The 21,036-nt window shown below is 35.9% G+C and overlaps 1 protein-coding gene across 17 annotated transcripts in view; it reads left to right on the forward strand.

Moving 5' to 3' along the window:
• Nucleotides 1-21,036, forward strand: part of CACNA2D1 (calcium voltage-gated channel auxiliary subunit alpha2delta 1) — a 436,639-nt gene that overhangs the window by 175,532 nt on the left and 240,071 nt on the right. For all 17 annotated transcript variants that reach the window (XR_003923336.1, XM_030013900.2, XM_030013901.2 and 14 more), the window contains exon 4: nucleotides 19,699-19,758. Coding sequence is in view for 16 of the 17 variants with exons in the window: in XM_030013900.2 (XP_029869760.1) it covers nucleotides 19,699-19,758 (60 nt within the window). In the remaining variant the exon portion in view is untranslated. The remainder of the gene's footprint in view (nucleotides 1-19,698; nucleotides 19,759-21,036) is intronic.

Here is a 21,036-nt window from a genome sequence, read left to right on the forward strand (position 1 = left end):
TAGGAATAGAACTGAAAAGTTTTGGAACTGTGCTCTGACTATTTGTGGAACTCTATACATGGCACTGAGCAAGAATGCGAACATAGGTGTCTTAATGTGCATTTGAAAACTGGTCTTTTGAGGGATAAAAACACTACTTTAAAAATTACAAGAAAAAGTAAGAAGAAAAGTTGAGGGTAATATGGTTTCAGTCAGAATAACAAGATCATAAATCTCTTTGGGGTAATTCTTATAATTTTGAAACTAGATAATAGAGATGAATTGAAAATGTTAATTAGATATTACTTAAATTTATCATGTTCTCAGGAAGATCTTTACCTGAAAACTGTTGAAGACCAAGAAGAGTTTCACTTTTAATGTGCAAATATCTGTTGTAAGACCTATTTGACACAAAAGTGAAGTATACAGTAGTGCAATTCATGAATTACAGGAGATGATTTTTTATTTTTAATTATTGCTTTCTACATGTCTGAGGCACATGGATCTGCTCACAGAAGGTGCTGCTGCATTCACGCACCCTCTTTCTGCTGCCCCCTCCACCCTTCCCAATGACATCTGCCAGCAAAGTCTGACCTTGGTAATATCTGTAAAGTGGCATTTAAGTGCTTAAGTTATAATTAGAGTGATTAATAATCATAATGACATTTATTTTAATTTGTAATTACAGAAAAGCACATTGCATGGTTAAGAATACAACATTTAGGTTTTATTCATTTAATTACAATTTCAACAGCATTAAAAAACCCACAAACCCTTATTGGTAGCATAAAATCAAAGCAACTGAAACCTAGGGGCTTCTTTGTAAGCAATTTTACTCAGGAAAAAAAAAACCCCTGCAAAAACTCATTGTCTCTCCAAAGCGAAACAAAAGACAGCTTCAAAACAGAAAAAAATAAAATTAAAAAAGATGTCTTAAAAGAAGAGGTGTTTATAATGTGTTTGGTTTTCGAGTTTTAGCTTTTAATTAGCTTGTGTGTTTTTTCACACTAAATTATTTAGAGGTTGTTTTATGTTTCATATCAATTTAAATGGAGAGGGAATTAAATAGGGCATATATAATGAGATTTAAATAACTGAAGAAAATCAATTCAGCTCAGTCTGTGCTATTAGCTAAGCTACACTTCAAGATGTGCTCTAATATTGTGTTTGAACACTTATTCTTTAGGGATTCCTATTCTGTTCTGGTATGCAAAGGCTTCAGCTGCATAAAAAGTTAGCTTTGTATCGCTACATTCCAATCTGCAGTGATTTCTGTGGTGCCTGCACAGAAATGGGTCCCCTGACTGATAATGAGACTGAGCATGGGTGCTGTAGTAACAAATAATGGGTTTCTTTACAGTACAGAACAGTTTGGTTAGCATACACTGGTAAGGAGTATTTTTAATATGCATAAAAGTACTTACTTGTTTGTGAGGCAACCATAATACTAGATTTCATAAAACTGTTTAAGTACCGAATCTAGGTACTTTGGAGAGCTATTAAGCTCTCAAACCCAGATATATTAGCATACATATATTGTCTGAGATAGAGACGGCATTGTATACACATGGACACATACGGTTTATTGAGTCTTTGTGACAAATATTAAATCCTTATATGGCTAGGGATGATAGAGTTCTAAATGCAGAATATGAAATTACAGTTGACAAGGGAGTAAAACTGAAGAATAGTACTGTAGATGAGATTGTACTGAAATCTCCGTATACCTTGTCTTTTACAGGAAGTTTCTAGATGATGTGGACATACCCCTAAAAGACTAATTCAGTATTTTGTATTGAAGATCAGTAGAATTACTCTATTTGGGAATCTGATCTTTATTTTCTGGGCATAAATTGGGCTGCTTTGTCTCAGGCAAGAGAGAAGACAGTGTTGCAAGCCAATAATGCAGAGCAATTAATTTTGATCATAATTATGTAGATAGAGGAATAGTTCTGTAGGGGATAGCTTTATGGCTTCTCTCCTGCCACAGTTTTCCTCAGGTTGGGCTCTTAAATAAAAGATTCATGTTTCAGTGGTCAGTGGATCTGGACTCATCTATTTTAAGGTAGTAGGGAATGTTTATATCCCTGGTTAAAAACATGGAGATGCTGCTTAGGCCAAATTTTTGGAAAAGAATATGTTTGGACCAGAATTAAATTGTCTATAGATGCAGTATAGTTCTAATAAATCTCGCGGATTCTTGGAAGTTACCTGGTTCTCTAGGGGCAAGTATGGCATGGCTATCTTGTGCTGCAGCTTCTCAGATTTACCTTCCATCCCTCTCCAGACTGTCTACCTAGGTTTTGCACCAGTAACATAATTTGCCAAGGATTCATGGTATCAGCTCATCAGTGCTATTTCTGTAAATTAAAAACCAAACCAAACCAAACCAACCATGAACAACAAAACAACAACAAAAAACCCCCAAGGAAACCTAAATCTGTTTAATAAGCTACTTCTGACTGAGCAGATTTTGGTACAATGTTATGTATTCCATTTAAAACAAATGTGACAACTTGATTGTTTAAAAATAAGAAAGAACAGTATTTCTATGACATTGTCAAATGTGCTATATCTAGAAACAGCATCTTTGAAAAATAAACATTTCAAGTATTATTCGCAAACATAACCTCCTGTTCCAAATTGAAACAAGTTTTCTTTCTGAGACTTTTGACTAGATTTATGCTAAGATGGGGAGGGTAATACTAAAATATATATTGAAGGTTCAAGTATATATTGCACATTCAGCTCTTAAACCACTGTGAATGTCATTGCTCAAGAAAAGCATAAATAGTTCTTTGTAGGTAAAACGAAGTGTATAAATATCTATCCAATGTAAATTCCTTTCTGGTTGCACATGAAATAGATGAGATGATTAGCCAGAAGTATGTCTTTCCACTGAAATAAGCTTAATTATTGTGAAACTATTATATAAACCTGGGAAAATGTTCAGTTTAACAAGACTTTCATTTTATTTAAATGCTGTGAAGCAAAATCCTTGTTTGGAACTATTCACTATTCTAAATTGACTGGAACTGTTAGGAAGCCTTTTCCTGCTAGCATTGCAAGGTATTGCCCAAAGTGGGAGGAAAGTGTTTCTTTCCTTTACCTTCTAGTTAAAAAAATGACTGAACTAGCTTTGCTCATATTTGACAAAAAATATTCAGATATAGGCACAACTATATTTGGAAAGCATTGATGCAAATCACAGAAGAGGAAAGGAGGGCCTTAAGAAGAAATTTGTATGAAACACTAAGATCCCATTTTCTCAGCTTTCTCATACAATGTCTTATATTTGACATTGTTCGAAGCGTAAAGGAATTTCTAAATCCAGGTGTCAGAAGTTTGGGTTTTTTTCTCAGCATGTAAGGAGTCAAAAAGTTTGATGTAACTATAATAAGTCATTATACCATTTTGACAGCCTTAGCTATAATGACTGCAGTCAGCTCACCTTAGAATATTCCAAGCTCACCTTAGAATACTCCAACCATCACTCTATATGTGTATACATATATATTCATATATGATAATAGTAGGCTACAGACTATGCACCAAATCACCTATGCAAGAAAATCACGAAAGAGAATAACTAATCATTCAGGGAATAAAAAGATACCACTCTTAGAATATCATGATCTTTTGAAGTTAGGAAGGACTCTGAAATCAGAAGGATCAATTTAAGCAGTCTACAAATTTCCTTACTTTAGGTAAGGTGGGCTTTTTTTGTTGGTTTGTTGGGGTTATTTTTGTTGCTGTTTTTTTAATTTGTCAGTTTTACTTTTGAAATTTTTATTGTCCTTTTTTTCTCTTTCCTTTATGTTTTCTTGAAGCTAAAAGCACAGAAATTAAAAATGCTGCAAACTAATAAACTAATTAGCCGGCTGAACAATTCACCAGCAAAAAGCTCTAAACACCAAACCGCATTATGCTACTTTAAAGAAGCGATCTGTCTGGATTATATGCTCTGGCCCAAAATCATGATATGTCAAAACTATTTATATTATAGTTGTCAGATTTTTTTCCATTAGTTAGTGTATATTGTTTTACTTGAGGAAGCACTCAGAGCAAGAGATGTGTACTTTAGGTATACATTTCAGAAAATAAGCGTATGTTTTATGATGCAGTTCTTTATTATGTAAATACAATATAAGGATGTTTTCTATGAACTCGGTTGGACATATGTAGTGTAATACAGTGCTACATTCTGCAGTTTACTGAGCATACAATACCTGTAAAACTCAAGTGTGGAGTAAGTAAATCGCTCTTCCGCAGCATTTTTATGAAGACACCACACAGAACATCAGTGACATTTTTTCGCCTTTGTTTCCAGTTAAATTGATAATCAAAGCCGTGATATTTCCAGCAACTGAATGCTTCTGTGAGCAACCTCTTTGGTTTTTGTTGGATAACAGTGTACTTGATGGATAGTAGCTTTGCATTTAAGTAGCTTCTCTTTGAATTGTTGTTATAAAAAATTATGAGCTGGCAGAAGCTGCCACTTTCTTCTTGTTTTTTTTGCACGTTTCTGAGCAGCTGGGAGGTGGGCTGCCAGCTATCCCATGGAAATCTTGTGTCAGAGTACCGGTGGCTTTGCTGGTACAGCCCCAAGCTGAGCTCACAAGAAGGGATGGGTGCGTATCCAGAAGCCAGGTGGGGTGGTTGCTACATTGTCATATAGTTTCTTATTTGTTATGCTCATTTATGCCATCATCGCATATCTGTCTGTGCCTGCTAATATTTCCAGTTCCAAAGGGAAATTTTTTTTTTATTCTTTTTTGTTAAAAGAAAAAGCCAGATCCCTCAAAATTATGGTATGATCTTGATAAGCTTGAAATTTTAATAAATCTGAAGTTTTGCGGGTTTTTTTTGTTTGTTTGTGGGGGTTTTGTTTGTTTGTTTGTTTGTTTGTTTTTTTCTGTGGAGCATGAAGATGAGATATACATGAAATTAAACAGATAAGAATAACATACCTAAGTTCAAGATATAACATTTGAAGGAAGGTGTCGTGAAACGTGTGATAAAAGTCTGACTTGGCAAGTGACTAATAATAATATAAAAAAACTTGAAAATGCAGTTTACAGTTTTAATTTATTAAATAAAGTTAATTTTCCTTATTTTTATCTCCTCTTTAACCTAACACAAGTGAGCCATGTAACTGTTCCACTGTCAAAGAATGTCAAGCTGTCTGGTTTCATAAACCAGACTCTCTCCAAGTAGTATTATTATTATAAGATATTATAAGATATTATCATAAGGTAGCATGGTGGAAGGGATCCCTGTTGTAGCTTCTCACCTGGGTCTTTATGTTGCTGCACTGTAGGTGATCTTCTTAGTTCACAATTCCTTATACCCTAGGTTCAAGTTTGCTAAGACGACCTGACCACAGGGCATAGGTGAAGAGTTCAGTACGTGATTAAACTTAGCTGTAACTTAATTTAATAAGGCTTTAAGGTTGGGGTTTCTTTGCTTGATGCTTCTTTTCCATACGCAAGTGAATGTATTCTATTGTTGTTTATGGGAATACTAACCTATGATGAATCAAAAGTCATTGTGTGATGCAACATGAAGATAAAGCTGCATTTTCAGTCCACACTAATGCAGTATACACATCTCAATCTAGAGGTTGGTTTCATTTGACCTTAGCATTAAGAGCCACTTTCTATCTCTGGTAGTAGAGGTTCAATATTTCAATGCTGCCAGTGACCTAAATGAGAGCACAAAGTGTCTGACTTCTCAAATCTCAATGCTTTGTATGACAGGGAAGAGCCCAGAAGAATCTGCCTTTCCACTTACATAAATTATCTGTTTTCCAGTATTCCTTAAGAGCATAGCCAAAATTCTAATCCTTTAACAATCTGCCAGAGCCCTTCAAGTTTCAGCTCAGGTCTCTTGATCTAAGGTTCAGACTGATTCTGAAAATCATCTCTGCCATCTAATGTGCCAGTTTAACAGGATTGTGGAAGATATTCTTCCCTGTAGGCAGGATCTATGAGGTTTTAAATGCAACTTAGGCCAGTTGCTGTCAACTGCACCATACTGAGTTAGCTGCATCAAACATCCAGTCTGGCGAGGTACTGCCATATTTTGCTTTAAGGTATACTTGTACTGTGACATTCTTGACATGTCTATCTAGTTTCTCCTTTATAATTATGTTTTAGCTTTTTTGTATTTCTTTTTGCTTCTGGTGATGATTTTCAGTAAGTAGCTCTAGCCGGAATAAAACAAACACACTTTTTGGAGGGTGCTAAATTTGTTGGTCTGGTTCAATATATTTCTTTATAGAAAAGAAGCGTACAAGACTGAAAAAAAACCCCCAAAACCGTAACACCAGATGTGGAAGTGACATGAGGAAGATGGTTAGGCAGTTTTGAGATGGGATAATGCTTCTTGATTGTGTTCTTTGAGCTAGAAGGTGGCAATTAGATTTTCATACACAAAAAAGTGTGAGACACCCTAATTAAACACCTTTTGGTGGAAGTCATCATGGATAAACCCAGACCGCTTGTAGTAGTTCTCAAATATGTCACCTGTGAGGGTAACACTAGAAAAATATCTTAATTTTTTTATCTCTTTTTTTTTTTTTAATTGGAAGAAAATTATAATTTGAATGTTGATTCAAATATGTACATTACTCACTAGGACAGTCAATCAAATACATTTTAAGCATAGCTATAGGTCATGTATAGAATCATAAAAAGGAGGAAAGTAACTGAAAGGAAAATACAGTGGATTCACCCAGAGGATAAATGTTATGGACTTACATGTTACTAGTACCTGACACTAATGTTTTGTGTGATTTTGGTCAAACCATTTCACCTTTCTGCTTTATTTTCCTTTATATGTTTAATATTGTTAACAATATTTACTTCACAGTGGTTGTGAAAAGATATTAAATACTTCTGTAGCCATGACAATATGCAGCATTAGTTTTTAAACTGTAGGTTTTAAGATGAAAAATAATATTTTTTCACATATAAGTCCATTTTGAAGGTCTTATAGTGCAGAAATGTGAGCCAACTCCCTTGCTTAAGATGTTAATGGTATACCTGAACCAGGTTAGATTTTCTTTATGATCACAAGAATGCCCAGAAATGCACTGTACTGCCTAGAAGAAAAAGGTGATGCATTGTACGATACATGACGTAGACATGACAAGAGATGCTGAAGAGAAATAATGGCCAATACAATGCGTGGCTATTGGTGTTTACTGAATCTAGATGAAGAATATCTCTGGTTGTGAATTTCATGATCTCACCCACACAGGGTGTCATGGTTTAAGCTCAGCCAGCAACTAGGTACCATGCAGCCACTTGCTCACTCTCCCCACTCCCAGTGGGACAGAGAAGAGAATCAAGGGAAAAAAAAACCCAAAGGAAAACTCATGGGTTGAGATAAGAACGATTTAATAATGAAAGTAGAATAAAATGTAATACTAGCAACAATAATAATGAAATATAATAATAATAAGTTTAATGAAAAGGAATATAATAAAATAAATTTAAAAAGAAGAAATAAAACCCAAGAAAAAGACAAGTGATGCACAATGCAATTGCTCACCACCCACTGATCGATGCCCGAGCAGTGATCCGCCCCTCCCAGCCCACTCCCCCCAGTTTATATACTGGGCATGACATTCTATGGTATGGAATATCCCTTGGCTAGTTCAGTCCAGCTGTCCTGGCCATGCTCTCTCCCAGCTCCCTGTGCACCTGCTTGCTGGTAGAGCATGGGAAACTGGAAAATCCTTAACTTCGGGTAAGTGCTACTTAGCAACAACTAAAACATCAGTGCATTATCAACATTATTCTCACACTAAATCCAAAACACACTGTACCAGCTACTAAGAAGAAAATTAACTCTATCCCAGCCAAAACCAGGACACAGGGCTTGAGGCAGCAGGAATGAAATTTCAATGAAGACAGTGGAAGTACTCCCATGAATGTTAGTAGGGTCAGGATTTCATCCTAAAAGAATAGTTCTTATGGAACCTCTTGACCTTGAGAGATATTTAAGCATTTGCTGAAATGCTTAATATATTAGTATGCGTCTTTTAATAGCTATCCCTATGGGCATATACTTAATACTTATATACCTTTGGTGGACCTCTGCCTGGATGAGAAATGTTCACCTTGACTAAAAGTGTTTTATGTTACAGGTTCAGCAACTGTTGCTTTACAACTGTGCAGCTATATTAGCATAAAACTTGCATTTGAGAGCAGGGAGATGAAGGTGTATCTGAGTATAAACTGATTGGAAGCATAAAAGTGCTGAGTTTCTTCCGTGTTCAAAGGACATGGGAAGATACTACAGAAGCTAAATGGACTGAGGAAAGGTAAAAGACACCATTTTCAGCATTCAACTCGTACATTGTTGTCTACTTTTTAAAGTGTTCTTACATTACATCTGAATGAGTTTTCTCAGAGAGGGTAAGAAAATAGTAGATCCCATGTAGTCCTTTATAGAAGAGGAATTACTGATGAAGGATGTGAATTGTTTTTAAAAACATTACATGGCTATGCTTGAAGGTTAAAACTAGAACCCGTCCAGTAGAGAGAGAATGTTGGGAGTGCAACACCTCTTTTAAAAGATATTTGGGAAGATTTAGAAAGACGCATGCTATTACACTGCATTTAATAAGAAAGAAATGAAGGAGCTTTGGGTATCTTGTTACCCCAAGGCAAAGCCAGGTGTAGGAGCAGTTGAGGCTTTGGTGTGTTTCCAGCATGGCTGTCATGGTTGACATATTATCTCTGGGAAAATAAAAAACGCTGTTACGGTTTGCCAGTAGAAGGTCATTTTCCTTTGTACGCAGTTTTCTCCAGGACTCACAGTTAAACCCTTTTTATTTCTTTTCACTAGAATTACTTCCATTAGGGGAATGTTGCCTGAAAATAGCATGCAGTATTAATGTATCATTTGTTTCTGCTGTTGCCAACAGTAACATGTTTCCTTGGCTCTCACCCACTGACTGTTGATGAGATCAAGTTGATTATTCAGCAGCTATACCCTACCACCTGCTCCATTTTTTTCCTTGACATGCAAAGCTGTTAATACACTATCTTGCCTTGTTAAAGCCACATTTGTTATTCAGCTGTGTTTTTTTTTTTTTAAATATATTTTTAATAAGTGGATCCATTTTTTTAACAGACTTAATCAGTCAAATTCAGGTTGATTCTATTTTATACATCTAAGAACCTAGGTGAATATGCTGATTTTATTAATTTTTTTTAAGTTTACATTATGGTTCTACCATTCAAGCTCTGAATTTTATTATGAATAAAGTTGCATGTTTCATAGGCCTATTTCTGGAAATGCTACTGCAGACTTCAGTGCTATCAGTTTTATTATAAATCATTAACTACTTTGGACTTTATCGTGCCGGTTTGGGTTATGAATGTGTCTTAATGAAATAAAACAATTTAGTCCTATTCTACAGACGAAGAGATGATAATGAGCTCTGTTCACTCTTGTTATTTCTTGAAATCCTGGTTTTTGCTCTTCTTTGTATAAATACATATGCAATTCTGAAAGAGCTTAAAACTGTTTCTGATGATGTGGCCAAAAGGGACATTTCACTATCTCTTCAGCAGAGAATTTTAATTGCCAGCTTTCTGATCTTATTCTGGGATTATAACAGCATTACATCTAAATATCTTTTGTAGCACACAAAGTGTGAGGAAATCCAGAACTCACTACACTTCTTTAAATGTAGTATTTCGTACCTAGTTATACTCCACTTCTGTGAATTGCATTAACTAGCAGAATGCTGTAATTTTAAACGAAAAAGAATACTGCAAACAGTAATTTGAATATTTGATATATTCAATATATATCAAATAGCTATCAAGTTATATTGAATGTATATTGATAGAATTCAGTATATTGTTATGGAACTCATATAAAACTATAAAATTCTGTTAATTGTGTTCTTCAGTTTGATTATACGAGGCAAAATGCAACTGCTGTTGCATCCCCTATTTGTTTAAAGATAACTGACTTCATTAGTGTTTTTCTTGCATAAGTGATGCAAGCCTGTATCAATGTTTTCTTCTCCTTGTCCTTAGTAAGGAGCTATTTACTTGATTTATTCTTTTTTCTACTTTTCCCTTTGAAATAAGGCAGTTGCATGTGTATTTCAGTTGTGTCTGTTACCATCTGGATCCTAGTCAGATTTTAATGGAACTGCTAACTTGTATAAATTTTAAGCAGTTAAGGGTTGTGTTTTGTGTTTGGTTTTTTTTTACTGGATACTTAATGAGGAGGTATTAAAGGAGCTGTGAAGCAAGCTAAACTGCATCAAAGTTAATTTTTTTTTTCTAAGTTAGAGGAAAATTACATTGTTGACATTTTAGAATACTTGATTTGGTTTCCAATAGTTGGAAATTTTGCTATTTCTAAAATAAATTTATGTAGTCCTGATTCTCCCTGGGTTGTTAAAAACTACACATACACTACAGTTGAAAAAGCAGGGTAACAAGGCATGCCTTCTCAATATGCGTGTCATCTTCTAATCATGCCTGTGAAGTTACTAGCTCAGCTGTGAAGCTTAAAAGAGTTTCCTAAGGCAGGCAGTGAACTGGAGCTGGTGGTGTTACATATTTTGTGATTTGCCGGAGCAGTTGGCAATTTCAGCCTAATGGTTTCAGCGTGTGTCCTTCACTTTGAGCCTGTTTAAAAATACAACACTAATCTGACTTGCATTTAAGGCATATGAATTATTGGAGTGAAAATGTAATAAACTCTAAGGGTTTGAAGCCTCTGCAAATGAGAAGGATAAATTATATGTTAAAAGAAGTGGTCTTTTGCTGTTTCTATACACCACTCCAGCAAAATTTCACTGCTAGATGTCAAGATGTATTTGACAGAGTATTTCTTACTCTTCTTTTCTGATCGTTTTTCTTCATGCCCTTATCTACAGTCCTCTCTATCTTACTCTCTTGTCTACTGAAACATTTTTGGTAGTATCGAGCTGTCATAATATTGCCCAGCTTCTCAAATCTCCTGATTGCACGCATCCTAAAATATAGTCAGACTTGGGAACTGAACCTCCTTCCTCCCTCCCTCTCCCCATAAATGTGGAAAGTGTAGAATTTAATGAAGTGCTGCTTCTTTACCTTCGGATGAGAATTTCCTACACTCCTTGTTGCTGTTTAATCATAGTTGAAAAGAATTATTTTGTACACTCATTCTGCAGCATATTAAGTTTGTAGGATATTTCGTACATACCGTATTTCATACCTTATGGGCTGGACTCAGTGCTCCAGTCATAGAAGACAATTTTGTGCTCCTTCTGTTCTTCATCGTGGCTGTATTTGATTTGTCCTATTCTCTGGTACTCAGAAAGGTGCCCTCCAGCAATGTTTTTTGCACCTGCAGATCATTTATCCTGATGACTGCTCATGTAAGGTTTCTTTTCATCTAGTACCAATGGTCTTACTAGTTAGGATTATGAACATTAGAGACCAAGCTGAGGTGGTAACCAGTAAGTTTTCAGACAGCTACCGACTGGTACTTGACTGCATCCCCCCCTGCAACTTCCATAGGTTGTGCGCTCACCGAGGTGCATATCCAGCTATACCGCTTTTCCAGAAGTTTAAATGTATGGGGTTTAGCTTATTTATTTATTTATTTATTTATTATCCAGTGATGATTTTCAGTGGTGTATATAGTACCAGCTGTTCTGTGATTTGTTTTCAGGACAGAATTAATGATTGTTTGACATTAACTATACATTTGACTCCTGAAGAATTTTAGATTCTTTACTAAAACTTAACTGAGAATCCTACTATAGTCTAATATATTTCAAAGACTCTTCCAGCACTCTTTTAGGACTAGAAGAAGTGCTGGCACTATGTCACTTTTGCCTTCTCTGAGAATTTGCTACCATTAGCTAAATTCTTAAATCCACACAATAAGAGAAAGGAAGAAATAGGAGAGAAGAGATCTTTCTAGTTCATGTTTTAGAGAAGGACTGCTTTTATGTAGTGGAAAAGTGTTACTGTGCCAAATGGTCTTTTGGTTTTATCCTTTTTGGCTTTTCTTATATGACAGTTTTGTCAGAGACAGGTGATTGCACACAAGATTTTACATGTCAAAAGCCGCATGTGTGATGTGTTCATTTCGGGTCTCCCTATTTCAGTTTTCCCTATTAAAATCGATACGATTATTCATGTCAGAAAGCATTAACTTCACCTGCAATATTGTAATCTCAGGTACTCTAGTTCAGATTTGGCTTCCCAAATCTGATTACAGAATCAGATTTCTGATCTTATTCAGACCAGTGACTTCATTTACTTTTAAGTCTTCTGCTTTGGAATTGGAAAACCACTAGAAGGGTAAAACTTCTCTGTGGAGAATCAGCCTGATTCTTCCTTCGCTCATTTAATTAAACAATAGGAATAAAGGTTGTGTTGAATCATAAAGAATGATTTTCACTACAGTTGTTTAACAGATACAGAAATCCCTTAAAGCCTTGTCTTCTAAATATATGGAAGGTGAATTTTTTCCATTAGATTTCTTTTTAGCCAGCATGACAGCCTTGTGTTGGATATGAGGTCATCTTGTTAGAAAAACTGATTAAGAAGGTCTGAAATAGAATTACTGTTCATGTGAATAAAGCAGAAATGGCTTGAAATGCATTAGACAAGCACACAAAATATGTAATTTTCTGTTTATTGTTTAATTAAAATTGAGTTTTGTAATCTACAGCTGGATTAGGAAAAAAAAAAATCTACCAGTTTAAGTTGTTGGTAATGGTTAATAGTGAAAGACAAAGTTTGAGGAGTTATTTTGAATTGTGGTCCAGAGTATAACATCAGCTTTATCAAAAATTGTGCTAATTGCTGATTGTGTTAGATTATGTATAAATTTAGGCCCGTAATTTATATGAAGAGTGCTTTGGTAAGTCTCACAATGTCAGCAGACTTCTAACATACCCTTTTTCCTTATGAATATGACTCATCTGCTGCCTCAGATGACAAAAGTGAAACTGGCTCCAGAGAGTATCTGGGAATATGTCATATGAGGTCTATGCTGAATGTAGGAGACCAATTATAAACATATTCTTTGCCTGTGACCTTATATGCTTCAGATGTCCTCATTAACAGACCACAGATCAGATTGCCATTATGTGGCACAGCAGATGCCAGAGTAGGAGAGAGGCTGTGTCTCTGCAGTGTAAATACATGAAATAAAACCATGCTGCAGATCAGCATGAATCAAAACCCTACTGTTGGTCACCATAAAAAAAATCTTCAAAAATCTTTGTAAGTATTAAAATTCTGGTTACACTTATACTGAGGATTATGGTATTTACATAATGGAATACAGGAATGCATAGGATAACAGTTCTTATTTGAGTTAGGGAAATATGAATTATTATGGAAACTTATGTGCTACAGTGTTAGCGATCAAAATATTTTTAAAAGCAAAAAAAATTACTTGGAAGAGGAGATCTTAAACCTTGTGGTTACAGTTTAAATCAGCAAAATTACGTATGTGTTTGGTTCAATCTAAGACATTGTTTTATGCTTGGGACCATCTTATCAAAAGTAATGTGCCACAGCTTCATCAAATCTAGAACAGCTTTTGTGCTGATAATTATTATGAATGCCCACTTGTGAGAAAGGTCATATAGCAAATATCTTCATAACAGTTCCATGTAAAATGTAATTAGTCCCTATTAACCCCTCCCATGCCCCACTGGGAGTACGGAAATAAAGACAAAGAAAAGTAAGTCCCTTTGTATTTATATGAGGGTTATGGTCTTTCTATCATTACCACTCCCATGCTCACTTTGGGGCTACTGACCTTCCGATCTGCGAGTGTTGCCTGTTGAAATCACACCCCCTTGAGCCAAACTGGGTGATCTTTTTATACAATAGGGTAATAGGAAATTAACGACTAGGGTAATTCATGGGTATTTGGCTAATTCATTACCAAGAATTGCTACAAAAATATAACATACTCCATGCAAGTAAAGACAGTAGAATCAAGGTGGATGAAAAAAGTTCTAATTTGGTTTAATACAGAATGTAACAGCTTACTGAGGTGAAAATGCAGTTCTTTAAAATTTTGTCAGTCTGCATTAAAGCTGTAGTGAAATAACAGTACCAGTCTTCCATTGGCACTTCAGACACCTTATCCCAATCTTAGAAAATCTTTTCTTCATATTTTCGCCTGTAATTTATATGCAATTCATAATCATCTACAGAAGAACAATATTTGTATTTCAGATACATGTACGAAAACCGTGTTTGAAACTGCTTTTACACATTCTCTTTGTGGCTTTTACACTGTTCATGCAAGAACAGGATAGAATATTTGGATCGTGTTTTAAAATCAGGATTTGAAGGTCATTGTATGTTTCTACATTGTTCTATTTAAGCTTGATATTGATATGTTCTCCCTGGCTATTTTATCTTTTTAAAATAACCTAAATAATCCATGGATTTGGTGTTTTAGAAAGCTTTGTGAGGGTACTGATGTCTAATAACTCTAAGTTTACACATTTTATAAAAGCTTAATATATCAAGGGGTAGTCAAATATTATTTTCGGGATAAAATACTTAAAGGAGAGTGAGAAGCACAAAAGATTCATTTCATTGTACTGAATATAATTGTAATTGGGCCATTAGCTGACAGAATTCTGTGCTGGCTAGGAGGAGATAAAGATACGACATACACGCACAGAAATGAAGGCTGGAAGATGAATAGGCCTTCTAGGGAGTTGATCTTTACAGATCAGATAAAGATTCTTCAGGTCTCTTTCTTGCAGTCTGTGCTACATCAAAGGCTGTCTTTCAGAGATAGTAACGTGCACTTGGAACCTGGGGACAAGACCTTCAAAAATGGACAGTTTTCAGATTGACAGGCAGCTGGGCTTTGGATTTTTTAGTTGTTGCTTTGCTTTTCTTTTTCTTTTTTTTTTTTTTTTTTTTTGAGTGTGTAATCTTTTGTAATCCCTTTAAAAGTTAAAGAAAAGTTCATAGGCTGATGGACTAAATAACGCTTGCATCTTATCTATCTTTGCCAATAGCTGTTTTGCTTTAAAGGTAACCATTCTCTTTGAAAGATTTAATGAAATCTAGTGGCAGGTAACTCTTGACTTCTTTCAAAGTTTGATTAAAAATACTTATTTGTGGGCAGTGGCTGTCCTTCAAGGGATAATTGTTCCTTTACTGATGAGCTAAGTATTCTGAAAATTCCTGAAAATAATGCATCCTGCACAATATTTAGAAAATAGCAAGGGAGAGAGCAGTTCTCATTCATTAAAAAAAAAGTTAAAATAAAGAAAAAAAAGAGGTAGAAATAATTGTTTCATCTAGAAACAATTATTAAACAAATGCTTGTTTAATCACAGTGTTTTCAAACACCTTAAATTTGACATCAGGTACTCTGTTAATAACACTGGCTAAATCTGGCATCAGCCTTTTTTATCTCTCACTGAGAAGCACCGTCTCGCAGCTATTGGGCATCCTCCAAAAGCATAGGAATAGATGCTACAGCATTTTGCAGCCTTCTCTTCCTGGTCATGGTTTCTCAATTTATGTACTACTTCAGAGCAGTTTGAGTTTCATTGCCATAGTCTGAGAATCCTTGCTCTCCAGCAGACTGTACAAAGTAGGGAGGTTTTAAATACCTTGAAGTAAGCCAGAATGTTTCTGTTACATGTTAGTTTTGTTCCGCTTCCCCTTTTTAGTGGTGTTTGGTTTTTCATCCGCTCTGTCTAAAAAGATGATGTTAAATAGAGCTTCATTCAAGGCCTGAAAACATCTCACAGTTTTCATCTTCACAGCTCACATAGAGAGGCATGGAGTAAGAAATGATTAAAACCTAACATGCAGAAATAGTGTTTTGCATGTTTGTTTTAGAACAATTTCTGCTTATTTTCTTACATATAAAAATATGAATCTAAACATTTTAGTATTTGCTAGAGAAATCTGTAGGGAACTGCAGTGGGTCATGGTATTAAAGAAGGTGTTACCTTATTAAACCCTTATTGTAACGAGAGGGAAAATGGGAAGTGTCAGGTGTCAGCCTGCTGTTATGTTGCTCCTCTGTTGGCGTTCTCCAGAGACTCTTCCATCAAAACAGGGAAGGCAAGACCTGACATTTGCATACCTCAGAAGGAAGCAGGCATGATTTCTTTGAGAGAGATGAAAAATTAGTCTCTCCTTGTGTCACAATAAAGGGCATAGGTAACTTGAGTTTGCTTCACAATCTAGCTATTTTTGACCCAGGAGTCTTGACATCTTACCCTGGCTCTCAGCAAAGTTCTCTCAGTGGAAGGGTGAATGTCTCAGTTATTAGACTCCATGTTGTTGTAGCAGCAAGGTTCTTCTTGCATAGAAATTACAAACTTCTGAGAACACCTTAGCTTTGTTATTTATTTATTCATTAATTTATGTATTTATTTTTAATTTAATACTCTTCCCTTATGTTTCATGAAAATATAAGGTGTTACACCGGAGAGAATGATACTGGGTTTTGCATGCACAGAATTCCTATCAGTCAACCCATATATTTTAAAGCACCCATTTCTTGAAAATTAAGTCTTTGAATGTTCTATGTCCTTGTGATAGCCTGCACGTAAACATTGATAAAGAGTCTTCTGCTGGAGATGAGCTGGGTAATCAGAGTACTGTAGTAGACAGGTCTTTGGGAAATGATCCTGTATATTTTTGCATATGTAACTTACATAGCTGTAGAATCGCAGGATTGTTCTGTTGCAGTAATAGAAGATGAAAATACAATATTTATCCCCATTTTGAGAGATCAAATGATTTATGCTTCTGACCAGTCAACTCATGGGTTTATTCTCGTCCTGGTTAACAGCCACTATACTGAATATTAATAATTTGTGTAACTTTTATAGGAATTGTTGATGGAAAAGATGATCTGTTTCAGGGAAAACAATACTGGGTTGATATCAAGTTGGCTAGGCTTTAATTCTATCTCTGACATAGGATGCTAGGAAATACATTCTAAATATACATTCCAGCTAAACTTTCAGATATAATTTGGAAAATTCTTCTAATAACTGGTGCAAATAATAAATTTCTTGTTCTGCAGTAGAGCAAAATGCAGACATTCTTCAGTTAAGCAGTGAAGAGGACATCAAAAAGGTGTCTCAGCCTGTTGCTACAGTCATTGTGCATAGGCCTGGCTCATGGTCATGTGTACTTCCAGTAAGGTGTTGGGTTTTGGTTTGTTGGAGTCAAGGAACAGCCATTTTCTCATTGTTCAGTATTGTTTCTCTGTAACCAGTTGCTTGTGCTTTTGTATGAGCTTGATTACCTTTAACAGAGCTCTGTACACATACCCCAAATGACAACTTCTCATTTCGGAAGCTATTTTAAGGTATGAAGACCTATAGAAGTTGCATGTAGTGTTATTTTAGCAGGTTACTTAGACAGTTAGGAGAGGTTCTAACTTAAATTCTTCAAGGAGAATAAGAATACAGTACCTCTTTAGTGAGGGATATTCTTTTTTTCTCCATTTGAGACCAAAAAAACCCCAACACAACAAAAAAAAACCACTTTTTTTTTTTAATTAGCTTTTAGCATTTTGCTTTATACTGCAGATGAGCTGAGGAATCTAACCAACTTTTCATGGAGCTGAGGAATTTCAGATGTAGCTACAGTTCTTTCCATGCAAACATTCCTAGTAATGTTAATGCTCAATATATATTTCTTTTCATAATCCATCTATCTGTGCATTTGGGTTCTACTGTCTTTTGTGGAAAACAATTGCAGTTGTCTGGGTACCTTAAGGCAATGAAGCAGACTGTGAGGGAAATCTGAGGGCAGTGTTAACTGCAGCTATTTACATATGTAGTAAGTGTCATATCTTGCTTTGCTACAGTCTGGTGAAACATGACTTAGTTGGCTTGAACTCATCAGAGGATATGCAAATTTAGATGCAGAACTGGCTATATTGAATGAAGAAATTAGATGCACAGAATTGTTCTGGTAGATTACCAGAAAACTGAGAATACTCTATCTATCTGAGGTGTTTGTCCAGTGCGGTCAAGGGAGAAGTGTACTGTGTTTTTTTCCCAGTGTAATGTATCAAATTATATCATAGTTTTTCTTTTGTAAATGTGGCACTTAGCTACTCTGGAGGGTACCTCCAGTGGGCAGTACCTGTAAGATGCTAGTAGCTCTCTATTAGCTAAGAATCATTTGAGTTGACAATAAAACAAATGAGTGGGGGCACTTATTTTCTGGCAGCAGAGCACACAGGTTCATTGGAGTTTATTTGTTTATAGAGAATGATAGCAAATGTAAAAGAAATGAAAAGATCCTAAGTTTTGCTTTGTGAAATTTATCATCCTGATAGTTGTTAGAGGGGGGAGAGGGACAGCCCTCAAGGGATCAGATAACAGCAGTTGCTCTCCTGGATGGGGCTGAGGTGAGATTCTGACAGCACCATCTCTGCGATTCCAGCTTACATGGACTTTCTGGTCATACCCCTTTTGGTTGTTAGCAAGAACTGACGGTTGACTCAACTGTCAATGTGACTTAGACCACCAGTTCATTTTGCGTAGGAATTGGTCTGAATATTAAAAGGATCATCAGGCTTGCTGTGCACATACTGTTACACAGGAAAGCGTTTTCATCCCTAGTTAGCTGCTGGATATAGCCAGGCTATTTCTGTTAGAAAGGGACCACGATTCTCCAGAAACAACAGTTGCTAAAATTTTTATTGGGCTATAAAATAATTTAGTTCTCAAAGTAAGCCACTCAACAATTAGGACATGGCTGAGTCCACATGAACTACATTCACATCAGGTAGCTGCTTCTGCAGAGTGAGCTTGCTTGCTTTCAGGATGGGTGCTTGCCTCCAGGGCGGCCGGCACTGGGGATGCTGCGTGCAGCTCAGCTGAAGAACACGCATTACGCTTGGCAACTTTTACACGTAAAATTGTAGTAAACTTCTCATAAGCGCCTACAAACAGCTTTTTTTCAAAGGCTTAAAATTTTCTGTGAGGAAGGACATGTCACCAAGCCAATGGATGTGTCTGTACAAGAGGTAGATTTGCAAGAGCATGGGCTGATCATTCCAGTGCACTGTGCTTTGCTTCCCGTGGGGCAAAGTGGACAAACTAGATTTCTTTCAAATTAATTTAAAATGGGAAAAATGCCCTCTCTAGGAGCACGTCTGTTACTCTCCAACTACTAATGTGTATTCAATCCATGGGACCAGACTACAGCTAGTCTAAATTACTGAGTTTTTATGGGTCCCTAATAATCACAGGGGATGTCAGTACTTCCTATAATTGAAGCTAAATAATTTAATGGGGAAATAAATGTCCATAATACAGTGTTTTAAGATTCTAATAAATACTTGTCATTGGATGGTAGATTAAATTAATACATACAAGGCAAGGTGCTCTGTGTAAGGAGAAGGTATTTTCAGAAGGATATTGATGGATTTTGAACTTAACTAGAACTTCTTAAATGACATTGGAATGAGGGTTAAGTTTTCTAGTGCATGACTACAGTACTTAAATAAGCAAATAATACAGAAAATAGCATTTTTGAAATGAGATGGTGCATCTTTATACATAATTTTCAAGGAAGTGCGAAAAAGCATAGATATATAGAAAATTACATAGAGAAAACACGTATATGAAGAAATTAAAAAAGAAAGACTTAGCTATGTGAAGAATCAGTAAAGACTAAAATGTATGTCCTCTTTCTCTTTGGTCTTCAGCGCCTCGCTAAAGAAGCAGAGAAGTACCAAGCATCGCATCAGTGGAGGGATGAGTTTGGGGTAAGTTTCAGTTTTTCTCCTTTTAACCTTCTCAGATTCTTCCTCTTTGAAACGTTAACTATATTCTTACAAACGTGTTGTTTATATATCCACCACAGAAGGACTCAATGACTATGAATGGGCATTTTATTTTATTCAGTAGACAGAGTCTCAGTCTGGGTGTCTAGAGAATAAAGTGGACTTTTTACTTCAGAAGCTCATAGGGAGATTCGCAGACCAGGGGATGTAGCTCTGAGGTATACACAAGACATGTTTGTTTTGACATACACGGAAAGATTACAGACAAGACATCTGAGTGATGGTTATTATCAGTTAAAGGTGTGCTACTTCAAGCACTAAAATACAGAATCATAGAAAATATTTTTACAAGTTGTTTTTTGCTTATATCGTGGAAAAAAGCAGGAAAAAGCTTAATACAGAACGATTTGGTTATCTACATGACTGTCATGGGAGTCATAGACTATTTTTTTAGAATCCCTTTCCATACTTCAACAAATGCTTCTCTTCTCTTCAATATTCTAGTACTACTGAAAGAGGCCCTAACCTGGTCAAACAGTGAACTATCTTATTCAATCATTTCAGACTTTACTGAAAAACAAGTGAGATGATCGTAAAATGTACAACATTAATTCTTTATTACCGATCAAGCCAAGTTAATATTGTGCTGCATGATTATAAGCCTGTTAATTTTAGGCTACAGTTCCCTGCTAAGTGTCAAAGTCATTTATTATGCCTTCATTACCTGTTCCTTCAGAAATAAAAGCAGGTGGTGCTTTTACGTGATGCTGCTACAAACCTAGACTGTGTTTGCACATCCACTAGAATCATAGTGGCACACAGTTAAATGCACAATGGTTTTCTATAATGTCCTTTTTGATCCAGTGTTCCTCAGACACTTGGAGATGTGAAAACAGACCAAAAAAACCCCCTAAGGTCAGGCCAAATAATTCAGATAAGAGTGACTGGCTTTTAGGAATGCGAAGAGGTTCTGGACACAGCCTGAATGCTTTTAAGTGTGCTCTCTGCATGGGCACAGCTTCTAATACACAGTAAAACACAGAACGCATATTCCATAGGGATGCAATAGTGAGATGCTGCAGCGACCTTTTCTGCTAATCTGTCTCTGTTTTCAATAGAAAACAGAACCTGCAGGTTTGATGGACTCAGTGCAGAACAGTGTGAATGCAGTCAGATGCTCTTTCTAATCATTTTGATTCTTACTGTACACACTGGCATCACATCAACAACACCGTCTCAGCTTTTGGTTTTCTTTTTGCC

The sequence above is a fragment of the Aquila chrysaetos genome, chromosome 5, assembly GCF_900496995.4.
Source record: "Aquila chrysaetos chrysaetos chromosome 5, bAquChr1.4, whole genome shotgun sequence".
Taxonomy (NCBI): domain Eukaryota; kingdom Metazoa; phylum Chordata; class Aves; order Accipitriformes; family Accipitridae; genus Aquila; species Aquila chrysaetos.